This window comes from Oryzias latipes, chromosome 10 (genome assembly GCF_002234675.1).
Source record: "Oryzias latipes chromosome 10, ASM223467v1".
In the NCBI taxonomy this organism is placed as follows: domain Eukaryota; kingdom Metazoa; phylum Chordata; class Actinopteri; order Beloniformes; family Adrianichthyidae; genus Oryzias; species Oryzias latipes.
In genome coordinates, this window is record NC_019868.2 from 6,153,337 (window position 1) to 6,180,322 (window position 26,986).

The 26,986-nt window shown below is 38.6% G+C and overlaps 1 protein-coding gene across 2 annotated transcripts in view; it reads left to right on the forward strand.

The window, feature by feature from the left end:
- LOC101170687 (slit homolog 3 protein) overlaps positions 1-26,986 on the forward strand; it is a 296,346-nt gene that overhangs the window by 243,355 nt on the left and 26,005 nt on the right. For both annotated transcript variants that reach the window (XM_011479838.3, XM_011479839.3), the window contains 11 exons: positions 1,483-1,626; positions 5,973-6,136; positions 9,118-9,250; positions 11,527-11,595; positions 11,729-11,800; positions 13,679-13,750; positions 16,500-16,571; positions 16,654-16,736; positions 16,836-16,916; positions 19,057-19,181; positions 23,494-23,591. In XM_011479838.3, coding sequence (XP_011478140.1) covers positions 1,483-1,626; positions 5,973-6,136; positions 9,118-9,250; positions 11,527-11,595; positions 11,729-11,800; positions 13,679-13,750; positions 16,500-16,571; positions 16,654-16,736; positions 16,836-16,916; positions 19,057-19,181; positions 23,494-23,591 — 1,113 coding nt within the window. The remainder of the gene's footprint in view (positions 1-1,482; positions 1,627-5,972; positions 6,137-9,117; positions 9,251-11,526; positions 11,596-11,728; positions 11,801-13,678; positions 13,751-16,499; positions 16,572-16,653; positions 16,737-16,835; positions 16,917-19,056; positions 19,182-23,493; positions 23,592-26,986) is intronic.

Sequence of the window (26,986 nt, forward strand, 5' to 3'; positions counted from 1 at the left end):
AGCTCGTTGCCATGGATATAGGGAACATTATGCTATCCTGACCATTCAATGTTGATGTTGCAAGTATAGAAAAACAACCTACACTAAGCTGTTTAAGCTCTGTTATGGCGAAGCCATTACAAAACAATCATTGTATAATTATACATGCCTGAATTGGTAAAATCCAGAGCGGATAATCTGATTAGGGCATAAAACGGAACCATAAACATCTCTGTGCTGAGGTGAGGAAATAAATGCAATTTCTTTTAATTAAGAAATAAATGTGAATGCTATAATCTGTCCACTTTTTAAATGTTTTCTCCTTATGAATGCAAACCCCACACCCCAATCATAAACAAATTTTAATGAGTTAGCTCACACTTTGGTGAATTTCAGGGAAAATGCGAGAGGTCACAGTGACTCGCGATATGAAAAAGATCATGGCAGGCATCAGTAAGGTAAATCTGAACTAGTAAATCCATCCCAGCACAATGATGAACATGTACAATGATGTTGTTTTTTTATGCTTTGGACAAACATAATGGGATGAATGACAATGTGTTTCCCTGAGATAAATCTATTGCACTTTTATTATCTTTAATAAAAATGCACGCCACTCTATGATATATGGTTGCAAAAAGCTCAAAGATTAAGACACCTTCAATGCAAATCTGTCAAAGTAAATATTAGGACTTTGACATACTACTGTGACAATAGAAGTGCTGATTTGGAGTCTGCATCATGATCCGTTTTTACGGTTGGTCCAGTTTGTTTACCTAAAAACATTTTGTTGCAGCATTTTGCAAAAGAAACAATCTCCTTCATTTGCCTCTCAATTAAAAATGCCCTTTTAACTTCCATGCTGAAGCAAAGAAAGTCCGCCGAAATAAAGACGCATGACAGCCTGTGTTCTTCTAACTTTGACACACACCATGAAGACAGTAGACTCCAATTAGGAGAGCAGAATGCGGTACCACATATGAGCTCATGCTACTTATGTATGCCCTAGCTAATGTTATCATGCATAAATATATAAATATATATGTTCGCTAATGACTCCCTAATGGCATCATGGCTGTCTCTGTGTCATGTTAAAAGCCTGCCGGCTCCATTTATAACCTTGCTAACTTGATTAGTGTGTCCCAGAGATTGCTAATGCTAACTAACTCACTTATGTCCCGCATGACTCCCCCTTCAAAAGCTAATGTCCTCTCACAGTCATGGCTGTAAGCTGGGGACTGGTTTACTACTCAGTTGTATCTTTTAGCCATGGCATTACTGGTTCACTAATTTTTTGATCCTTTTTCTGTTTTCTTTTTTTTTTTTTATTTCGGTAAACAGCTTTTTATGTAAAAGCCTCCCTATAGATCCGAATTACATAATTCAAATATGTTATCTGAAGAATATAAATACAAGTTTTATATCTGAAATGTGTCTAAAGAAGTAGTAGTAATATGCAGTGTTTTTGTTGTTGTTGTTAAATGCTTTTTCGTGGATTTTTAGGATGCTCCGGAGCAACCAGATCAGCTGCATTGACAACAGCACCTTCACTGGTCTGAGTTCAGTGCGTCTGCTTTCATTGTATGACAACCGGATTGCCAGCATTGCCCCAGGAGCCTTCTCAACTTTGCACTCTTTATCCACCATGTAAGTTCCATTTCTATTAATTAGAACTGTGGATGGTTACTTTGGCGGTGATCCAATTCGATTCCCAAATCAAGATCAACATCTCACAGATCAAACCACGATTTTTACTATTTATCTAAATATGCTTGAATGGTTGCTATATGTGTGTCTTTTTGCTGGATGAATGAAAATTACAATAAAATGTATTTTATCACCATCTTTTAAACTTTTATTTAAAGAGCCGAGACCATGCAAAATATATTTTATGAGCTTATAAGTGAAATATAATGTTCATTCCTCATGAAAAGAAACCCCAAAGTGGTGTTGTGATCCATTCTCATATCTCTGAGTATTCCTCTAAAAACATGCGGTCTGAGCACCAGTCCCTCCCAATTTTTGTAATATTCTTGAATTCATATACACCATTTTTGTTTCCTATTTTGCTATTGTAGTTTGTATTCCAATCTTTCAATTTTCAATCATCATTTTTTTTTAAACAAATGTAAAACATTTTTTTAACTCCATTTCCATAAACAGAATTTCTGGGGTTTTCTGCTTTTGTTTTACAAAAATCACTGAGTGGCTTTACTTTAAAACCAAGAAAAATTTCTTAGACACTTTATTTTGAAGATAAATTTACTTTACTTAGTTCATGTTCTTAAAATCCAACATCAAATCGGCTACCTCAGACGTCGTGCATATTGGTACTCCTATTACTGGGATCAGATTCCAAATATCCGAGTATTCAGATGCTCGTTACAGCCCTTCTATTAACTACTCTATCAATCTGCAAGTGAATCCCATCATGTGAGATTACACGGTAATATTTGTTTATTTTTGTCATATTTTCCTCTAATTTCATGGGAGCTTTCCTCTGTGCAACACCATCACCTGTAGCCCTACACTCCTGCTACTTATCTTTCTCACTGGACTCTCCTCACAAATGCTCTCCATCATTATCGACTACATTGGCCTGGATCCCATGACATTTGTTATCTAAGCTAGATATTTCAGCATCTGCACACTCAAGCTTGGCTTGGCTGCAGACACACACACACTGCTCGCTTGGTTTTACCCTCCCCTAGAAGCACCCGCCTGCTGCAACAAAGACATGAATGATTGCATGGCAAATTCGCTTAATTGATGTGTTCGGTGTGAGTGGGCGAAGGGGGCGGGGGCGGCATGTTTTTTATCAGTGATGATGGTGATTGGTGCTCAAGTACTGAGACTGTTTGGCTCACAACATGTCGTTTAGTTAAAAGTACAAAAAGGAAGTGGAAAGGAGAACCCGCTCTTACACTTTTATCTCTTCCTCTGGACCACCAGCTAGGCGAGTTTTGCTAATTGTTGTTTAAAAAACCCCCATTAAGGATGAATACTTGTGTTGTTTTTCTCAGAAGCAGAAACATGCAGTCACCGCACACCCCTTAAGTTTCGTTTACACTGAGCATGTGTGGCGCGTTCAAGAACGTCTTGAATGCGAGTGTTTATGAGCTTTTAGCATACAGTGTTTACACAGGTCTATTACTACCTGATACTAGTGCATGTCCTCACAGTTGGAAGAAGCTTGGTGCAAAATATTGAAGCGGTGTAAATCTCATGAATCTCGCTCCAGGCTTTTTCTTTCACAGCTCTATTCCGATATATGAAAGACTTGGTGTTATAGAAATATGGCCGGACACAATTAGTCATTTCTCCTGCATGATCAATTTTCAAACAGTTATTAATTAAAAAGGATGCTACCTACACGTCACTGTGAGATCTGTGTCCCTAACTGGTCAAAGTTCAACTGGTTTACCTTTCAGCGGGCGTTTAGTTGCTGTGTGTTCTGTACGCAGAATTTGAAAACAGACTTAAAAACTTGCATAGCGACGACTGAATGTAAGAGTTTTTAACTCAGAATCTGTATATATGTGCATTTACATAAGGTATCGCTTTTGACAATGTGCGATATGCGCTTTTATGGTGTTCGCACACTGGATACGCAGGAAGGAATGTTTTTCTTTTGTTTTTTTACTGTTTACTAGCCCATGTCTGCCTCCTACATTCAGTAGAGGCTCACTCTGAAATGTTGAAGTGGTGCAAATCTCGCTCCAGGCTTTGTCTTTCACGGCTCTGCTTCGATGTATGGAAGACTTGGTGTCATAGTATTCCAGCTGTGCACAAACCACGACTGTAAATTTCTCCCTCATAATGGTTTTTCAAGCGGTTGGCACTTCATTGCTACCTTTACGACACTACCAAATCCAATCGGTAGTGACGTGAAGGTATTTGGTCGCAGTTCGGCATTTTTGCTATTTAACAGCTAAAAATTTCAACCGGTTGAACTTTCAGCGACCAGTGACCGCCCCGTTTGTACATGAAGCCCATGACCGGACTTAAAACCGACGCGTGAACATAAACGTTCTGAACACGGAAGCCTAAAATTCTAATTGATGCGTGCTTACATTGATTTTCATTGAAAGCAGCCGCTTGAGCGCTAGACGACACATCCATCATTGAAAGCAGTCACTCAAACTTGTGTTTCCGATACCGATGTGAACCTAGCCTTACTCTGACTCCTTTCAGTCTTCTTCATGATGGCTTTATTGTGTTCTTCTTTTCTTTTATACAAGTATCTATCAGAGTTTTGAGAGGTTTTAAATAAAAAAAAATAACGGATAGATGAATGCTCTGAAATGGAAACTGTTGATAATCCATAAGGAATGACATCAAATTATCATGGCATGTGTCGCCAGTCAGTGTTTGGTTGAAGGAACATTTTCCTCCTCGGATGTTTTATTAAAAAGCGTGTTCATCCCTCTGTCTTTCCTCTGCTGCTTTTCTTGCTCAGTTTTTCATAGCAATTTCCATTCCTAATGCTTGTTTCAGTTCAGTGTTTTATCAATTTGTTTAAAAGATTAACTCACTAAGAAGAAAAGAAGAGCATTAGCCTGGAAGGTCTATTAATTTCAAAGAAGTTATTAAATCATTCCTTTCTTTCTGTGGATGCACTACATTATTATGTTACTTTGAACCTGCATTAAGATTTAGACTTTCCACAGACATGCTGCAACACTAAAGGTGCCATCGTTTGTTTTTCTGATATATACTTATTATTAACTGACAGTCATGGGTTGTAAGGGAAACAATAATTCTCTCCCGTTGGTAATTTCATGTTGTAATTCCACATTACATGAAGAATCTGCAAATAATGAAATAAACTGAGACTCAACTTGAGTTTTGTTAGTTTTAAATGTGCAGTAAACAGAGATGAACATTTTTTAGATGACAAATAAAATCATCAAAATATAGATTTTTTTTAAAAGACAAAAACTGTTTATTTTTAAAGATTTATTATCATTTAAAGTCCCATCATCTTTTGATCTCACTGAGTTCCCAGTAGTCTTTAAATTAGATTATGCTTTTTTTTGCCAAAAAAAAGTAAACATGCCATTTTCTAGGACATAGTTTCTGCAGAGTGACTAGTTGATCAGAAAACCTCTGACTTGTGGGCGAAACTGTTGGCACGGAGCAAGCCTGCCCCCCCTTGCCCCTCCCCATTGCTAAGAGCTCTCTGGTTACATGCTCTCCTGCTAGCTTACAACCCCTCACAACCATGACCTAACATTATCGGTGCAACAGGAATGGCGAGCAATATTGGAGCTATCCAGCCATACAGTTTTTATCCAGATTCCAGCTGAGACCAGGAAAACAAAGACTTACATTGATTTATAAGTGGATGCATCAGAATGGAGAGGAGCAGAAAGCTTGTGGCCCGCCCAGCAAATTTTCTGTCACAAATCTTTCCAACAATATTTCCAACTGCATATTTTCATCTGCTCCTGATTCACAATGATTTGAATACATTTTCTTTACATATGTCCTCCATCATCAGAAAAATGCCTACGAGAACATTTTAAAAACACCAAAAATACAAATTTTCATCTCCATCAGTACTACATTAGCTGTGTTTAAAAAAAATCCCCTAAATGCAACAAAACGTTATCAAAAGTTAAAAAAATAGTTGTCTCTAGTTTCTCCATCCTCTTTTCCACTCTCTTTTTTTTGCATGAACCGATTCTGTTGAACTTTACCAAATGCATGAGGATAACTGATAACCTTTCCTGAATTCCTCCTCTTTCTTCTGTATCTCTGTCTTCTATTCAAATGTATTCCATTGTTTACCATGTAGTTTGCAAATACAAATACAAGCATTGTTATTGATATGAAAGACATTTCAATAAAAAAGCGGACCGTTTTGTGCAGCTGGTGTTGCACAGTTATGAGTCACAGACTAATCGGGCATCCTCCCTGTGAATATTCAATGCAGCCTTTGCTGCTGATCTTGATAGAATCTAAATATCTCCTTTGCAATGTTTCCATAGTAACCTCCTGTCCAACCCCTATGTCTGTGATTGTCACTTGGCCTGGCTGGGTCAGTGGCTGAAGAAGACCAGAGTGGTGAGCGGAAATCCTCGCTGTCAGAAGCCTCCCTTCCTCAAGGAGATCCCCATCCAGGATGTTGCAACCCCTGATTTCACATGTGATGGTGAGCCTCCAAGTTCCTTTACCGTTCTCTGACACCAGAGGTCTGATCTTTGTTTTGATGAATGGGATGACCAAGCCTGTCAGCTTCATGCCAGCATGTGTCTTTGAATGATAATAGACATACTCAGACTATCATCAATAAATCCCATAAAATCATAATTTTAGCTCTTCTAATTCTCAGACGTACAGATTAGCCTTTTAAGGCCACCCTAGATGAGAGTCCAAATCATCATTATCAGTGTTGTTCTTCAACTTTTAAGCTATAGAGGTCAGGATAAACAATTAGACTAAAGTGTCAGGGAACAAAAGGGCAAAGCCTTAAACCCACAACAAATGGCATGTGTCACTTATCAGCTAATGTGTTTTGCACTGATAAGAGTCCAGTGAGTGAAAGGTCATTTGAACGCGTCCTTGGATCATTTGTTCATCCAACTGAAGGTATTCTGCATTACCCCTAAAAGACATGTAAAATGTACTGGCGAAGAAATGTTTGTATCCAATAACAACTGTCAGTTTATCTTTAGGTGGTGTCTCACTGTAAGGTTGTTTTTGGATGAAGCCTTCCTCTTTAAGTCCAATGAAACAGAAACCACTGCTACAGTAAAGCCTGAGTATGAGGTACAATGGTTCTTGCAAAGCTGCTGTGATCCCCTGTTTACATTTATAGACACATCAAAAATAAATAGGCTGATGATGGAAAGGAGGACCAGCTGAAGCTTTTAACTTCATCATGGCTGTCTGAATTAAGTATTAACTGTATAATTCTCCACTTTGCTGCAGTTTGGAGGCAATGTCCTATTTGTTCTAAAATGTTGCCATATTTTAATATTATGTAGCTTTGCTGCAACTGTTTCATCAGAACATTCAAATGAGTTTGCTGGAATGACAAAAGTAAAGTGGGAGAACCCTTTGACTTATTTGTAAAATCATTCATAAAAAATGGTCGAAACTAGGCTCCCAATTCAATAACCCTGCAATTCTAACCATTTTTACAAATACTGTTTATAATGCACACAACAAAATCATTGTTGAATATCCATAATAAAAAGTATGTTGCTTGTTTAATTTTGTGACGTATGCCTTAGTCACACGCACTTCTGAGGGGTTGACTCGTACAGGTGCTGAGGGTTTTTGGGTTGTTCCGAATTGATCTTAAAGGGAGCACAGGTGTGTCTTGCTGTTCCCTTGGGGTTTGTACTGCCTCCTTTAGCGACAATGTATGATCATACGTAACTGTGTTGTAAGTTATTTGTAAGTAAAATGTAAGTTACACGCACTTATGAAGTACAGGTGATGCTATCGGACAGCGCACTAGCTCTAGTTGGTGCACATACCGACTCCTTAGTGACCGTGCATGAATGCTGCAGACACAGGGTGTGCAGGTTTCCCCGTACGATGTCGACACAAGCTACACTCTGATTATCTATTTTCTAATTTCTATCAGTCAGACTGCAAGCATGGAGAGCACAACTGGGCATGCGACACACACACAACAGGCGTGCAATGGGCATGCACTTATCACCTGAACATTACTAATGGGCCCCCTTGCACAGTGTGTGGGTTTTGAGGGGGTTGAAAAAAACGACAAACCTATACAATGCGCCTGGGTCTCGCCTACTTCACTCTTACTTACCCTATCGTGTTGTCTAAGTGTTCACTATGACCTCTAGAAAAGAATTGGCATGAACATTGTGGGCTACGATCTAAGATCTTAACGTTTTGTGCGGGCCTTATGCATGCCTCGTACAGGTTTGCCCATATTTTGCCCACAGACAGCTCATATTCCCCCATAAGGGCAGTAGTGACTAAGGCATTACATAGTAAAATTCAAAGCTTAGTCAAATCAGTTGTTCTTTATGACAAACTCTGAAAGATTTGTACATCTTGGGATGGCTACAAAGGAAAAATCCCGCAGTGAAACCTTTTCGTGAAACTAAAGCGGGAACACACACTCACACACAAACAAATGAGACCGTTTCCAGTCTATTTATAGACGCGTAAAATGGCCGTTAAGGTGTCCAGAGGCAGCTAGGGGACAGGTAAAGTTAATTGAATTTGTGAGGGAATGTTTAGCGCACATTTAGCCGTTAGTCCAATTAACCAACTATAGAGTGTGTCAGCCCCCGGCTACGCCTCCCTGAAGACTCAAAAGCCACACACATATAGTTCAGACACACTCATTTACACATGCAGTCACAACTCTTCCCACAGGCACATAAGTGACCATTTGTTTCACTTTCAGACATTAGCTGGAGTGGTTAAGAAATGGTGGATTTTTCATCTGTGCTGTGCTTTTTTAAATGTGCGGGGTTAAGAGTTGAAGCAAAAAGGTACATTTAGGCAGAGTGGTCGCTCACACTTCCATTTCTGTTCCTATTTAGGTCGCACAAACCAGTTGCATGTCAAAAACGCTCCACCCATTATTTCTTAAGAAAGCTCACTCACTGGCAAGGTCATGAGTTGACCTTTGTTAGTCATATCCTCATTTCTGTATCTATTTCTTGCACCATGCACGTCAGTAAGCACATTAAACCCAATATTGCTTCCAACCATTAAAGAAACTCTTTGGTTTTTTTTTGTTTTTTTCTTAAGCATGGTGGAATTATGACTGTTCAATAATCAACTGATGGCAATAACTGCCCCTCCCACAAACAATTTAAAGAGTAAGCTTATGAAAATTATTTTTTAGTGTGTTTTGGACATTAGCTGAAAATAAATTGATCTGAAAACTGCATTACTAAATCTTTTTTTATTTAAATCAGTGTGAATCAGGAGCAGACGAAAAGATGCAATCAAATGGAATGTAACCAGTAAATAAGATGCCATTGTGAAAAATTATCTTTCACATGTAATCTCTACTCTTTCCTTTGCCATTTTTCTTTTTTTTTTTTTTTGCCCAACACTCCTGTTTTTGTCTCCTATTTCCCGTCTTCCTTATTCTTATTCTTTCTATTTTGTCTTTTCCCTCTGCCTTCCTTGCAGGGTCTGAGGATAACAGCTGCCTTCCTTCATCCGGTTGTCCTGATGTCTGCACGTGTTCAGACGCCGTGGTGCGCTGCAGCAACAGAGGACTGCGCTCGCTGCCCAAAGGCATTCCCAAGGACACCACTGAGTTGTGAGTCAGATGTCAACATCCTCAGAAAAACTCAAACACATACAAAGGTGTTTGAGACAGACCAAAAAAAAAATAGATGTCAATCTTGAAACTAGTCCTGCCTGGCCACATAAAAAAACATTCCTGGACTTTGCTGCAGTGCAACATCAAGGTTTCTGCTTGTTTCCCTTCAGTTTACAACTAATAGAATATAAAATAAACGCAAATCAATCAAACAAAACTAGACAGGATTTGTTAGATCACTTATGGTTTGTACTTTAGGTTGTTTTTTCCCTGCAAAGTATTTAAAGCACATCAACAAAATAAACAAGTTTGAATTGAACAAGTATGATATTGATTTACTTTTAACAACCTTTTCAGTCTTTTTTTACTCTATTTTTTTGTAAAAAATAAAATCAGACTTCTGGCTTTTGGACTTTAGAAGTTTGGGCCCCTTCCTAAAGATACATAACTGTCAGCAAAGATACAAATTTAACTTTAATTAAATTTGAGGTCCTAATGCAAACCTTAAGAAATCAAAATGTTCCCTTCTTTTATATATTTTTCCTTTCTTTCTTTATTTTCTGAGGTTTATAAAAAATGTGTGACTCACATGTTGGTTAACCACAGTGCCGCGGTACATTAATGTGCTTCTCAACCACACCTTTGTGTCTTAGTTCATCATAGTTTTTACTGTGGCATGTTGTTGTCTTGACTTTACCTCAGTGGGTTTTAATTCACCAAAAATCACACATCTGAATGAGTTTACACCTAAAAAGAACCTAAAATAATTGACAGTTTTATAGTATGTTATATCAAATTAGTTGTTGTCGATTCAAACATTGGCAGTTTTTTTTTACCAAAATAAGTGCCATGCTTTTTAAATGTCTTCAATTCATGTCTTGAATTTGTGGTTCATGATTTTACAAAGGCTGCCTTCTACATATTGGTGTGTTCTTGTAATTAAACATAAGTAATTATGGTTAAAAAAAAATAAAGGAGATTTTCTAGTTGTTTGAATCTGTGTAACATAGAACAAAGGAAAAGGTGTTCATGCCAAGATTATGTAATTCAGAAAGCGTCAAAATCTTACCCTGAGGGAGTAAACGTGAATTACTGCTCTGCAACGCACAAGTAAACACACAACTTGCACACACAAGAAGACTCACACAGAGAAAGCTCTCACTGTGAAATAGGTCTGCTCTTCAGGGTCAATAACAGTGATTTGATATTGATCAAGAAGAGGAAGACACTCCATCATACTGTCCGCATGACCTACTTATGACCTGGGAGAGAGTATAGCCATCAGTGCGCTCCATTTTGTAAGCACTCTGCTAATCGACAGCAAATATGTTACGGATGTTTAACCTGGTACTAGACATTGTTTGTTCTTGAAAATATTTGTGTTTTTGTCTGAGAACATTGATAAGTATTGAATACACTTCGTTGAATGCACATTGACTGTAAAAGTTGATGTTGAGAGTAAATCAAATATTGTTGATTTATCCAACCCAGTGTGCTAGGAATTTCCCTAAAAATCTCCGCGAAAAACCAGTCTACATCGATGCTTACCAGATTTGAGAATACAGACCACAATGCATTGCGTTTGAACGATTTTTCATGTAAAAAAAAAATCATTTTAATTTATTATTTTAATAAATCATCCACGTTTTTGTCATTAGAACACAGTGGTTTCATAAATGGTCTTTGTAGAATGTTCACATTTATTAAGTTGTTGTTTTGAGAAAATGGTGATGTTGCAGTTTAACAGAAAGAGTATTAAGCATGGAGCCTGAATTGCTTTTAAAATCCAGGTCACTATAGTCCTGCACTTCATCATTTTTTAGTAGTTGGGCAGTAGTGAGGAAATTCAGACACAGCCTTGGTCTTGGTGCTAATGAGCTTAGCAATTAGCTTAGCATGCTAAAAACATTCAAAGACATTTTTCTAAAAGCTTGCTTTAGCAGATGTTTTTGTATTTAGGAGAAAATATAAAGTTAAAGTGAAACAGTCGAATACTTTGAGGTAAAAATGATTAGTAGCAAACATAAAATATGAAGCTCCCAGAGAAATAAAATAGGGAAGGCAACACCTCCAGAAATAAAACAATAAACAATATATTACTCTTTGTTTGCTAACAGTTAAAACCCTTTCCACATTATTCTTATCTTCTATTTGCATTTTATGGCAGACTGGCAATCTACAATGTGTGATATTGGCATTTATTCAACCCCTAAAAATATATATTTTTTGTCTATGTGCAACACACTAAGTCAAGTATGTGTGTTTCCTTGCAGATACCTGGAGGGTAATATGCTGACATCTGTGCCCAAGGAGCTGGCAGCTCTGAAGCAGCTGTCACTGGTGTATGTGCCTTTCATGTAACCTTGAGAATAATACCCAGATGTCACATGCTTCAACAGTTTGCCTCCATTCTTGCATACAGTGTGTTCTGTATGTGTGTTTGTGAGCATTTACTGTTTATTTGTTTCTATGCAGAGACCTGAGCAACAACAGCATCAGCACGCTGGCTCCATACACCTTCAGCAACATGACTCAGCTGGCCACACTGTAAGTCACCATGGTAACACTCAAACCTGGTCATGCAAAGGACATATGATGAATTATCAGTGCGCTGAGATAGAGAGTGGGATTTAACTCTGTCCTAAATGTTCCCTTGCCTCACATCTCTAATTTTGTTCTGTTTATTGTGAATTTCATTGATGTTGTCATTTATTTCTTAGGGTGTATTCAGGCTGGATACATTTGGATTACTTAAAGTGAACCAGGGTTCGTTCCCTCTGATAATCCGGAACAAATTTTCAGTCTGAATACACCAAAGGGGACACTGGTCCGGGACCAGGAACCGCTCTCTGACCCATCTTTCAAGGTGGTCTCGGTTTGTTTCCAGTCGGACTGAGCTTCGCTTCGTTTAGAGTTTTCCTCAGTCTGAGTGGAATCAGAACAACTTCACCAAAACGGCCACCGTAGCCGGGGATTAATGAGATGTAAACAGAGTTTACATCTCAAATTTTAGTAACTATAACAAAAAGGCACAGCAAAACATTGAAATGTGATCGGATGAATGCAGGCTAATTAAAACAATTTTTAGCGTGACACACATTGCTTCTCAATGTTTTCCTGACAATCTATGTGTCATAAACACTGATCAGTGTATCTTCATGGCCTTGCAGCATGCCCCTCCTGTACCAAAGTAAAACGTGTTGTACCTGATGTTGATATGGATGTTCAAAATTGGTCAGTGAAATATTAAGTTTGAATTGGTGAACCATCCTGACTCAGCCTGCAAAGCGCAGGACTTTCATAATTTCTGCCTCTCGTTGCTTTGCCCCGCGCTTGGAATTCCTGCCCAGTGACTAAACAGATCTTTAGTCACGTGGTTTTGTTTACAAGCTTTAGTTCGAAACATACAGTAAATGTAGACGGCAGTCTGAAAATAGACCAAACACAAGGTCCAGGACTCAATCCAGACCAAATTAAGCAAACTCTGTCCGGACCAACGCATTTTTCCAGTCTGAATACACCCTTACATATTGACTATCTTCATTAATACCCTTACATAGTAGTTTTTAGTGCTCTGTATCACATTTGTGATAAAGTAGTCCTTTCAAAGTGGTCCTTCCACAGTCCCATTCCTCTTTTCCGTTTTTATCTTGTGTTTATCCGTATTTCTTTTGGCTGTAAGTATCAGTCGAATCATGTGAAATCCGCTAACTGGATTTGTCTAGACGCCGTTAACCGAGCTAAATTCAACATCACCATGTTTCACATTTCATACAGTTGCACTGATTTACACTTAGGTGACCACAGATTTCTGTCAAGTCCTGGATAGCATCACTGGAAAGTTCTTTTTGTTAATTCCTTACATAAACATGAAGAATTAAGGCAAAACAGAACGTTTCTCTTTCCAAGTACAATTTCCCAATCCTCTTCTGTAATTCATTGGCTCAAAGATTTTTGGGAGATTATGCACACCGGTTGAACCTGCAAGGAGAATGTTTTCCACATCTTGAGTGTTTTTGTCCACCCAAGCGGACTCTGGTCTGGGACCAGGAACCGCCTTGCAGCATCCCTCCGCCGTACCAAAGTAACAAGTAAAAAGTGTTGTTCTCAACATTCCAAACTGGTAATCGAAATATAAAGCTCTAACTGTCTAGATAAGAATTGTAAAGCGCAGCATGTCCCTCTTTCTCTTATTGTTTTGACCCGGCCTCATAGTTCCTGGCCAATGACCGATGAGGTCTTTAGTCACATGGTTTTGTTTACAAGTGTTGGTTCTTAACAGAATGGTCCACTTGATACCAGTCTGAATACAGACCAAACGCAAAGCTCTGGACTCGATCCGGAACAAATTAACCGGACTAAATGTGGAACACAGAATCTTCCCAGTCTGAGTACACCCTTAGTGTCATCTTTCTTCTCTTTCAGCATCCTGAGCTATAACCAGATTCACTGCTTCCCGGTCCATGCCTTCGATGGCCTCAAGTCCCTTCGCTTGTTGTGAGTAGAGCCCTCTTCATCTCCACAGTCTATTCGATTCGCTACACCACACTTTACTTCTCCAATTTCTGAAAAATATCAAAGTTTAGGCAGTTTTTTTTTCTTTAAAGTTCTGTAGGGTGAGAACACTTTACATTAACCTTAAAAATGCGTTACCACTAAAACACAAACAATGATCTTCATTTCTCCAAGCCTCCCTCTCCATCTGTCTGCTGTGGCAACTCCTCTTTTCTCATGTTCTCTGTCCATCCATCCTCTCCTGTGCTCTTCTCCCTCCACCCAGTGTTGTGTTTGATGAATCGACTTTCATCCTCTGTCTCACTCAGTCATCCATTTGGTTGTCCACCCTCTGCTCCAATAATCCACATGCATGCGCGTGCACACACAAGTGAGTGCTGCTCTCCGACCACCCACGTGCACATCAAGCTGCTGTACGCACACTGAACATGCACAAATCACTTGTATGGTACACAAGCTATGAGCAGATTTCACATTTCTTATTAGGCCCACACATAAATATCTCTGAGCTGAAAGCAGCGATCTATTCAGGCTTTAAGCTTTTTCACAGAACTGAAATGTGTCAGAGAGCGTCCATGGAGTATGAACACTTCAATGCAAACAGAAACAGAACAGGAAACGGGTCTTCCACAACAGGATTTGCCACATTTTTGCATTACTTTCTCCCCTTCTGCTTAGTTATTTGTTGAAGTAAATCCTGGTATGGAAGCAAACCACACTAGAAATTTGAAAAAATAGCTCATAAAAAACCCAGCTCCTGATTCCCAAAGACCTGAATAGAGGAATAGTCAGAAATGCAATTTTAAGTTGAATTCTCTTTACATGGGTCCTCTATCATCAGAAAATTGCTACAAGGTCATGTTAAAAACACCATTTTAATTAGATTGAGTCTTTAACTATGTTAAATAAAAATATGCCTAGATCCCTCCTTTGTTTGTGCAATCCTCACAGCCATTCCAGAAAGGGCAGAGTTTTTGTTCAGGGAAGGTCTGTGTCTCTTCCTCAGAGAAGCCAGCTGTTTTTGTCTTATTCCTGCATATTGACTGTATTACTACTGATGCTTTCACCTTGAAGGAGTTGAGCGATGACTTTTTTATTCTCCCCCTTTTCTTAGTTCCTTTCATTTTACTTGATGTTGCCGTGGGGACTGATCCTTCTCTCCCTGCGTAGCAACTGGTTGCCAAGCACTCATCACTGTCACCTCCTCATTACCCACATCCCCCGTGGGCCAGCATTGAAAAGGGGCTGCTGGTCCACCAGACATAGACGCACACAGACACTTGATGACACGAAGAACTGCTGCAAGCACACAACAAAATCAACTAAATGCTGCGCGCACACACTTTTGTGCACTCTGGTGGAGGTTGACCCTAATGAACACACAAACACACACAAAAGGCAGTGCACATTTTGCCAATAGTTGGATGCTTGATGGCTGTCCCCAGCCACATTCATCCGCTCTGATGGAATGTGAGCTTCAAACCAGCAGGCAGCAGGCTCAAATGGCACACAAACAAACACACAATGTTCAGAGTCGCAAACACACAACTCGCTCACATGAGCAAAAGCACACCACGTGAAAATCACACACACCAATAAACATTCAACTTTCATGCGGCACACACTTGTTTCTACAAACACACAGAAAATAACACACCGCAGTCTGCTGGTTACCAAATGAGACAGTTTATATTCCATTCAAAGTGCAAAACAAGCTTTTGCCCAACAATGAAAATAACTTTTCTGTTTATTTTCAGTCATTTCTTTATAAATATTTTATACTTTTTTTTTTCATTTTCCACAGGGTTGATTATGTTTCACCACCAGGGAACCACAAATAGAGTTAGCAAATGTATCATCAAGCCTGTCTAGGTTACAGTCAACAGCTTGGAGATAAAATGGATGGAAAAAAGTTATTTATGATCTACTTTAAACACCAGCTCCAGTGAAAATTGTATTTTTGCTATTTTTAACATGTTCTTGTATCGTTTTTCACATGATGGAGAACATACAGTACAGACCAAAAGTATGGACACACCATCTCATTCAAATGAGACCAAACTTTTGGTCTGTACTGTATATAAAGAAAATTAAGCTAACATTTTTATTTCTTAGTATTTCTTTATTCAAATAGTTGTAAATCGGGAGCAGATAAAAAAAAACAAATTCAAAAAGCTGGTAGTTGTGACTCAGGTACTACAATTGACTCCCTGCTCCACTCCATTCTGTTGTATTTACTTGTAGATGACCAGACCTATGTACGTCTTTGGTTTCCTTGTCTGAGCTGGAATCTGGATCAAAACTTTACGGCTGGATAGCTTCAGTAGTGCTCACCATTTTTGTTACAGCGGTAATGTTAAGACGGGGTTGTGAGGGGCTGTAAGCTGGCAGGAGAGCGTGCGAACAACTAGATAATGGGAAATGGGGGCAGGCTTACTCTGTGCCAACATTCCCACCCAGAAGTCAGAGGTGAATTTCTAATGAACTCATGCCGCTCTACAGAAACTGTGTCCTAGAAAATGACACAGGTTTTTGGATTTTGGCTAAGAAAGGCATAATCATTATTAAAAGACAACTGGGAACACTTTGACATCAGATCAAAAGATGATCGGAGTGGGACTTCAAGTGAGCAAAAAGAGGATCAATGGAATAACAATTAAGTCAAGTTTGTTGCAGGACTATTAACAAATACTACTCTCAGTTATTCTTATTCTTGTATTTCTTTTTGCAGGACTCTCCATGGTAATGACTTGTCAACTATTCCTGAAGGAGCTTTTAACCACCTCACTTCCCTTTCCCACCTGTAAGTGCAGACTCTGCTTGAGTTATCAGCGTGTACTGAGGAACGCATAACAAGTACATCACCATATTCTTCTCATACACAGAGCACTTGGTGCCAATCCTTTGTACTGTAACTGTGACTTACGCTGGCTCTCTCAGTGGGTCAAAGCCGGATTTAAAGAGCCCGGTAAGAAATCATCAGGGTATAATGGGATCATTGACAAAAAAAAGACTGATGTCTTTTGTAAAGGCAGAGCAAAATAAAGCTGATTTGTTCGGATTCTAGGCATTGCTCGTTGCACTGGACCAGCTGACATGGCTGACAGACTCCTGCTCACAACACCGCTCAACCGATTCCAATGTAAAGGTGTGTACCGCCCTGAATGTTCCCAGCTTTCTCCGTTTCCATTAAAGCTCCCCCAAGTGTATATGCAAAGTTCATCCATGCTGATCAATCCTAAAATGTTTTTACACTTTATAAATTCCTGGATTTCATAGATAAAAACCAGCAGCTATTTCATAGCCACATTTTCACCTTCAGTAAGTCTGCTGAGGGAGACACAAATCGTATAAACCTAGAAGACTTTGTACTCTGCAAATCTGCGACCTCCAGAGTAATTGACCTACACACAATTTAGATTTTGAAAATGGCAGATTTAAATGTATTTACTTTGGAATATGTTCATTTGTCTTGGGTATACGATGAGGCAAAACGCATAGGATGAGTGGTCTGTAACGTTCATCAGAGATACACTTCAACTGTGAAAGAAGAATCCAGGAAACCAGACTGTTTGATTTTAAAGAATTAATTTGTATAACGGAACAGAAAATAGATTTTTAGTCAATAACAGAAGTTCTACTCAATATTTTGTACTGCTAATCTCGTTGGCAATGACAGAGGTCAAAGGTTTCCTATGGGATCATTGTCATGCTGGAAAATGCATCTATGTTCATTCTCAATGCTCTCACTGATGGAAGGAGATTTTTGCCCCAAAATCTCACCATACAAGGCTCCACTCATCTTTTCCTTAACTTGGATTAATTACCTCAAAGCATGATGTTTCTACCCCCATGCTTCACAGTGGGTATGGCGTTCTTGGGATGCAGCCTACTTCCTCCTTCAAACACAGGGGATGGCGTTTCTACTAAAGATTTCCATTTTGGCCTCATCTGACCACATGACCTTCTCCCAATCCTCCTCTGGATCATCCTGATGGTCTCTGGAGAACTTTAGACGGGTCTGGGCATGTACTGGTTTGAGCATGGGAGACCTTTGGGGCTCCACAGGATTTGGATCCATGACAACATCATGTGTTACTATAGTAACACATGTGATCTCTTAAGGTCATTGAACAGTTCCCCTGTGTAGTTCTGGGATGTTTCCTCAATCACCATGGTTACCCTTTGAAATGAAATTTTACTTGGATCTCGTATTTCTTCCATTTCCTAATAAAACGTTGATTTCTTCTCATCAAGCTGCTGGTTTATTGTAAATTGGTTCATCCTATTCTTGTTCAGGTCTACAGTCTTGTTCCTGGTGTCCTTTGACAGCTCTTTGGTCTTGGTGGAGAGGTTGCAGTCAATCTGTTTAAGGTGTGGACAGGTGTATTTATACTGATAAGCAGTTCAAACAGGTAACAATTCAAGGATAGAAGAGCTATTTAAAGAAGGAACAGGTCTGTGAGGGACATAATTTTTGCTTGTCTGTAGGAGATACTTTCTGCATCATTATTCAAATAATTGATCTAACAATTATTCAATGGGATTCCCTGGATTTCTTTTTTATATATACATTCTGTCTCTAATAGTTGAAGTGATTCCATGATGAACATGACCAAATTCATCTTTTTAAGTGGGGCAACTAGAGTCATTGATGAGTAAAAAACCTTTTTTGCTATACTGTATTTAATATTCATAATTTGATCAATTATGAGATAATATGAGTTGTTCATCATAAAGGGAAACTTCTAATATCTAAAAGTCCATCATTTGATATTTTAGTAGTGTTTTAAGCCAGTCATCTCTGTCTTTCAGAGAACAGTAACTGTAGACCTTTAATATAAGCAGTTTTAGAAGTCCCTCGCTATGAAATCAGTGCAGAATCCAAGAAAAAATGCACACTATAAATGTACAAATGCTTTTTTCCTGAGTTTGTGCTTTTGAGAATTGCACAGCTAAGTTTATTTGAGATTGTAGGTTGGGTTACAAATGCAGATGCTGTGAAAAAACTGCTATTGAGTTTCCTCTCAAACATTCCTCTTGCTCCTACATGTCTTGGCCATAGAGACAGATCACATTTATTGCTCTCCTAAGCATTTAAGTTTCATCTTCTCTGAGGCCTTTTCCAATGACGCTACCTGCTAAATGAGCTTTCACAGATCTTTTAGCACGGCGGGGCTGAGCATGCATGTCAGCTGTGACCCCTTCTTGTTCTGTCTCTTTATCATTGCGCCTTCTCTGTCTCATTGCTTTATTCTGTTCTTATCTGCCCCTGCCACAATGTATAGGCCCTGTGGATATCAACCTCGCCACAAAGTGCGCCCCCTGCTTGGCAGCCCCCTGCCAGAACAACGGAACCTGTGTATCAGATGCTGCTGGGTCCTACCGCTGCAACTGTCCATATGGATTTAAGGTGGAGTGCTATCAAGATGCATTCTGGGAGAAAAGGAGGAACATTTGTGTCTTGTGTTTTAGAGGAAATTTTTTGCAGATTTCTTGAAATGACACAACCTCAAAATTAAAAAATGAAATAAAGACCAGTTGAAATGAACTGAAATATTGGAAAAAGATTTTTTAAATATGTGCAAACTAAAAACGGCATAACCAGAAACACAACACGGAGGTGGCAAAAATATGACAATAACTAACTCAAAGTTTAGGGGACCAGAAACAAAAAGTTGAATTAATAAACACAAAACTTCACATGAAACCATCCAAGAAAAACAAAATTCAAGGAAACCAAACCCAAACACACTTATTCTCACAGCACATTGACCAATCATTGAACTTTACATCCTGTATTCTGTGACTCAAACATCCAAATTACAAACTGAAAACAACGGGGTGCAGCTGAAGCACCTAAAACCCGACCGGGAGAAACTTTCTATGCTTGTGAATTGTCCGTCCCTGTCCTCCCACACCACAGTTTCGCCAGTGTTCTGCGTCTGGCTGTTTCAGCAAGGTTAACCCAATCAACCCGTACAACAGTCTAATAATAGAAGCCATCTTTTGAAAGCAGCTGAAAATAGTACCCACTTCATTATAACATGCAGCTCATTGCAGGTACTTTAGGAGTAAGTTAAGCTATGGGGACTAAAAAATGAGATTGCATTCTTTTCCCCAACAGAGCTCTGGTTTGTACACCTCTTCTCAGATGAGACAAACCAAATTTGGGGTTTGTGTCGTGCAAACATTCAGTTTAGTTGTAGCGTTGATTTATTGCTGTTAATAAAATTTTATCATCTGCACCATCATCTTCATGGTTTCTCTGAGACATTCCTAAAATGCCTTATTAAAAGCATAACTGCCTATCTGGATGTCTGTAAGATGCAGGGAGGACCCTTGGTGGTGTTGATACGAAGTCGTCATAGTTTTTAGAATCAACTACCCATTAATACTATTATGTCACTGAGGAACATATTGTGAGTCATGTTGCAAACGTTTGAAGCTTTTTTTCAGGGTGCGGCCTGGGCAGCTCGCCAATCCATCCTAGGGTGCAAAAGTTTGTGTTTCTTGATTTAGTTTCATTGTTGAGAGTCTTTGGCTGTGCATCAGGGGAAAATATATAGTTGTAGCTGTTGGAACTTTAAGATTTACAGTTTAGATGTTGTCATGGTTTGAATACACAGTTTTTCCATAGGATATCTTCATATTTTACTCTTTAAGGACCCAGACCTTAACCTTTTTTTTTATTGGTCTCTAAAGCCACAGATCTGAGTTTAGTTTGTCAATGAATGGGAACCACAGACTGTAACCCTTGTGCTGTCCTACGGGGTGCTGTCCTACCATGACGAAGGTGGATGAAGGTGGAAAGATTTCATGTAATCCATGGACACCAGTGAAGATCACAAATCATTGAAGAAAAAAGGTTCAGAGCATTGTGGGTCTAGATGACCCAACTCCCAATGTTAAAGTGACTAGGATAGCACAAGGGTTAAATAAAAGCTACATGTAGTCTGTAACTTTGAAAAGGGATTACAACATAAACGTGCAATAAACCAACAGTGTTTCCAATAGCAAACACATGAGGTTTTACAGACATCTGTGGGGAAAAGGGCAGTTCTTGATTAAAGCTGTTTTTTGCCTTGCCTAACTGGACAAACACTTTGTTGGTCAATTTTCTGACCGAAAATATAATTAAAATGAGTTTACCTTGCAGAATTGCTCGATATGTTGTAAGTACTTGGCCATTCATGTTGCTGTTAGGCTCATAGTTTCACCAAAAAATTCTTTTCATCTGTTTTTGCTAAAAGAATGTGCAAAACCTGAGGTTTCAAACAGTAGTCCATAATTCAGTGGTTGACCTCACAGCCGCATTGTCTGTCTATTATATTTAGGCCAAATACAAACTCCTGAAGTCCCCGCCAGTCTTCCACAGAACTGTATGTTTACACATCAGATTACAGTGAAATCGATTTCATGTGTGCGTATCATGGATCACTGAGTTCAAGGCTGGGGAGGAGGAGATGTGTGTGTGAGTGCTTGTGTTCAGGTTCTTTATAGATGCACCTCTGATCTCCTGAGAAAGCTGCACAACCTTTGGGCTTCAGCGGAATGACAAAACCTCTGACTTGCTTTTAATTAAAGCATCAGTCGCCAAGGTCACCGCGGAAAACAGAGAGTTCATGTATGTGGGTGTGTGCAGGCACACATATGTTCAGGGCTGTGTGTTCTTTATTTTCTTTTTGTTGTAGGGTCTGCTGGGAAAACATTCATTAAAATGTGATGCATGACTCCGACAAAGAGCAGAAAAGAACACAAGAGGGATATAGAGTCAAAAAAAAGACAGAAGAATAGAAGGATCTGAGGTGGTTGAAAGAGCTGAAAGTAAAAGGGGAGTTGCAAAGAAGTCATCTGTAGAGTAAGGGGGCAAAAACACTGAAATGAACTACTGAAAAGAAAATACAGAAGGAAATGGCAAAGCAAGTGCTTTGATAAAAGGAAAGCAGTGACAGAAATAAAGATGCATAGAGTTTGAAAGCACGGATGCATGTCATCTTCTTGATTTGGATCAGAGGAAGTGGGTGTGATGGCGGCCAAAGGTTTGTCAGTTTGAAATGAAAACTGCGGCTGCAGAGGTTGATGTGGAGAGGCAGCGCGCCGTGCTCCTCTGATAGATGCTGCTAAGTGAGAGGTGTTTATTCAGAAAACAGCTGAGTGCTGGAGAAGGCAACGAATGAAGCGGAGAAGGCTTGTAGTCTGTCCATCTGAGATCAGCTCATATTCAGAAAGTCGGCGGTGTGTTTGTGCCGAGCTGATGTATAGTTCTGATAGCAGCTTGGGGTTACATTTCTGGATGCAGGCTTTGCTGAGTGACAATAGTTTTCTAAGCTACTCCAAGCCCTCATGGCTACATCAGTCACAGTTGGATGACAGCTTCTTATGCTGCTCTGCCCAGGGCCAAAAGGTCAAGTGCATCTGATTTAAGCTTCCAGCCTTGAGCTTTATGCAGCTGAAAGTCCCCCAAAAGAAAATTGAAAGATGCCATGCGGTTCGTACTGACAAATAAGTGATGGTGAGGAAATTCCTGATAATGTGGCTTAAACAAATTATTGTAAATTATTTATAGGCATTCTTTTTTATATTTTTGGTCATTATTTTGTGCTTTTGTTGTCTCATTTTTTGCAAATGTTTCCAAATGCTTGTTTTAAGTAATTAAATCACTTTGCATTTTCTTTTTCTAATGTGCCACTGAAGTTACTAAGGACATCGTGTCGGATAAACAATGTTTAACTGTAGTTTGTACCTAATACAAGCTCTCCTGCCAGCTGAGCTCTGCTAATGGGCGCAAACGTGGGGTGCACCCATTGTCTGTAAATGACAACAGGACTGAGTGAGCGTGACGTCACTTCCAGCTCCAATCAATTGAAGTCAATTCAGTTGCCATTTTTTCACAATACAAACCTTATAGTGGTAGGGAATCCACATTTGATTGTGTTATCCTGCCCAATCAAATGTTTCAAACGTTCAATGTGAGACCGGCTACTTTTAGTGAAACATCTGATTGGTCAGTTTATAATATGAATAACTTGATCAACAGAAAAAATATAATAAAAATAGGATCATCAAGAGCATGTTAGAAAAGGTATCAGAGTAAGATGGTTATTCAGACAAATTGAATGACTCGTGATAACTGTTTATTTCTCTATAGAAGTCTATGGGATTTGATCTCTTTGGAACTATAGCAGGTACTTCCTGTTTGGAACACCAGAGGGGAGGAGTCACTCAGTCCAGCTGTGATACATTATAATGAAACAGGCTACTCATACCTGATTTTGCGAGTGCAGGAACCTTAGTCCAAATGTTAAAAAGAAAAAAAAATGAAAAAGCTTTTCCAGGACTTTCTTAGCATCGGTGAGTTGATAGGTGGAGTTCGACATTTCAAACCTGAAACACTAAAGGCTTTGGTTTAATTTTTTAAAAAGCTTTACATTGAAAATTCTTTGCTGCAAATTGCACAACTACAGGCTGAATTTGGCAACTAGTGAGGATTTTGCTGCATCACCAATCCAATGAAAAAAGAAAATACAAAGGTAGGATTAAAAAAAATGTTTGTTAAATTATCAGTAAAAATTTTCCAGTGGTAAAACCACCATCAGCGTGTGAATGGGACTAGGACTGAACAGCCTTCTAAGAAGGTTGTAAAGTGCTATTTAATTATACACCATGTTAGCATTTAAACCATTTAAATCTCCCTATTTTCTTTGTCCACTTTGGTCCTCCAGGGTCAAGACTGTGAAATACCCATCAATGCCTGTGTTAGCTTCCCCTGTTTAAATGGAGGAACCTGCCACATTCAGCCCGGACACAAAGAAGAGTTCAGGTGAGCGGACATTGACATTTCTACCAAGTGAGCCGACATCTGTGGAAGTGCGGTCACGCCAGCCGTCACTGACTCTTTGCATGCGCGTTTACATCATAGTTTACGGTACACACACCCAGCGAGCTGGAAAGACGGTATAAAGCGCTGATATCACCCATGTCACTGTCTGTTACCCATTATCAAATAACATGTACTGTACTCTGAAATAAATGAGACTTATTGCATGCCCTGTCTCGTTATTTAATGTAAAAATGTATTCATTTGGATTGCATGTCTGTTCATTCCATAATAAACTACCAGAAATAACGTGTTTTGTCTGAAATATAATCAGACAGATTCTAAAAGTGAGATTTAACACTGACAAGAGTGTTTTGTGGGTGGTTGACCATGACATGGAATGAAATCAAACAGAAATGAAGAAACTCCACGTAAAATCACATCTGGTCCTGTCAACTCTTTCTAAAGTTGCTTCATTTAAGGTGACGCAAAATTTTCATTGTATTATTGTTGATAACGATGTTCACTAACATCACAGCAAGTTTGATGAAAAATGACTGGAGAATATTAGAAATATTGACATTATTGTCTAATTCATCCTCCCTCATACATAGTCATAGTATAACATTTGAACCATCCAAAATACATCTTCTTTCAAAGGTGACACAAAACTTTCACTGGATTATGGTTTCTAATGATGTTCAGGATCATCTTAGCAAGTTTGATGAAAATTGACTGTAGAAAAGTAAAGATATTGACATAATAGACCAATTCAGGCTTCCTCTTACATAGTCATAGTGTAACATTTGAACCATCCAAAATACCACTTTATCAAAAGGTGACACAAAACTTTCACTGGATTATGGTTTCTAATGATGTTCACGATCATCACTGCAGGTTTGAAGAAAAATGACTGCAAAAACATACTCTAACCGTGTATTTACCTAATATTGAGGTTTATAAACATGCTATACTCCGACTATGAATGAGGAGACCAGAATTGGTCTATAATGTCAATATCTGTATTTTTCTACAGTCATTCCTCTTCAACCTTGCTGTGATGATCATGAACGACATTACATTAATCAAGTGAAAGTTTTGCGTCACCTTTTGATAAATGTGCATTTATAGTTAAATTAATACATAATAATTTAACTATAAAGGCAGGATGCTTAGGAGAACTATAACTTTAATTTCTCTCATCTTCTCTCATCTTCATTACCAACCATAATCCAGTGAAAGTTTTGCGTCACCTTTGAAAAATGTGGTATTTTGGATGGTTCAAATGTTATACTATGACTATGTATGAGTGAGGATGAATTATACTATAATGTCAATATCTCTAATATTCTCCGGTCAATTTTCATCAAACTTGCTGTGATGTTCATGAACATCATTACCAACAATAATCCAGTGGAAGTTTTGCGTCACCTTTTGCCAAAAAGCCCTTTTGTATGGTTCACATATTACACTTTAACTACATATGACGGAGCCTGTATTAGACTATAATGTCAATATCTTTCATTTTCTCCAGTCATTTTCCTTCAAACTTGCTGCTAATGATCATGAACATTATTACCAATAATAATCCAGTGAAAGTTTTGCATCACCTTTAAAAAAAGTACCATTTTGTAGGGTTTACATATTACTGGCTGTCTGTGAATGAGGAGACCCAAATTGTTCTATAACTTTAATATCTCTAATATTCCCCAGTCATTTTTCTTCAAACTTGCTGCGATGTTAGTGAACATTATTACCAACAATAATCCAGTGAAAGTTTAGCGTCACCTTAATTGAAGCAACTTTAGAAAGTGTTGACAGGACCAGATGTGATTTTACGTGGAGTTTCTTCATTTCTGTTTGATTCCATTCCATGTCATGGTCAACCACCCACAAAACACTCTTGTCAGTGTTAAATCTCACTTTTAGAATCTGTCTGATTGATTATATTTCAGACAAAACACGTTATTTCTGGTAGTTTATTATGGAATGAACAGACATGCAATCCAAATGAGTACATTTTTACATTAAATAACGATACAGGGCATGCAATAACTCTCATTTATTTCAGAGTAGAGTTCATGTTATTTCTATAATGGGTAACTGTGACATAGGTGATATCAGCGCTGTATGCCGTCTTTCCAGCTCACTGGACGTGTGTACCGTAAACTATGATGTAAACACACATGCAAAGAGTCAGTGATGGCTGGCGTGACTTCCGCAGATGACGGCTCACATGACCGCGGTACATTTCTGTATAGATGTTTAAGTTAGGACCAGTTTGCTAACTTATCATTTTAGGAATTGTATTCAGCAGGAATGTCCTGATCAGATCATGGAAAATGGGCCTGATCACATGGTTTCAGACTTGATCAGAATCAGATGTTGTGCCCCAATCAGTGGTCGGATATTTATTTTATTCCATTTGATCAGAGCTGGATATTTCACAATAGATACTCTACTAGAAGTCTACATATCAAGAATGGATCATGACATTTTACAGAAGAATACGGCAGCAGTTTGAGTAGGAGACAGACAAAAATAGTTTGGTAAAGTTATTGAGATATTCACTGATTCTGAGTCCTAAGCTCAGTAAATCTTTTAATAAACGTTTAAAACTACAAGCAAGTATCTTTATTGATTTGTCTTAATGTAAACAACAACCTTTAAAGGCATTTAAAAGAAAATGAATCTGTTTTTTGGGTGTTTTTAATGAGAGCCCCCAACAGACAAAGAGACGGCAGCTCAGGGACCGTCTACAAAGTGCAAACGTTGTAAAAATCAATTACATCTTATAAAACAACAAAACTAACAAAAAATTGCATTGATGTGAGCTAGTCATGCAAACTCATCGTCACATTTATGCTACAATGATTTTAAAAGAAAATCATCATTCATTTTTAACAAAGTTATGAATCACATTTGATCAAATATGTTCAATAATTCTGAAGATTCTAAAACTTCACTCACCAAACTTTCTAACATGACTAATTATCACCTACAGTATATATACTATTTAACAGTTAACAATTTTTACGTGTCGATAGTTCAATAGTTTTTACTCAAATGTTCAAGCTACTTTAAAGAAGTACTCTGATTACGTGTTAAATGACAAAAGAAAATACAAATCAAAGACAACCTGGATCTATTTATTACATTTGTGTAATATAAGAATCGAATCGGGTCTCGATATTGGAAATGCTCAAAATCTAATGACTTAAAAATCGAATAGGGGCCAGAAACATCAGATCGGGACATCCCAAGTATTCTGTTATGAGGGGATAAACAAGACTTTATATAAAACGGATGTATGTTGTAGGTCACATCTGACACATCACATCCTGCTGCCTCTCTGCTACTTTGAGGCATTTGAAACCGTCACTGAATTCTATTCCCAG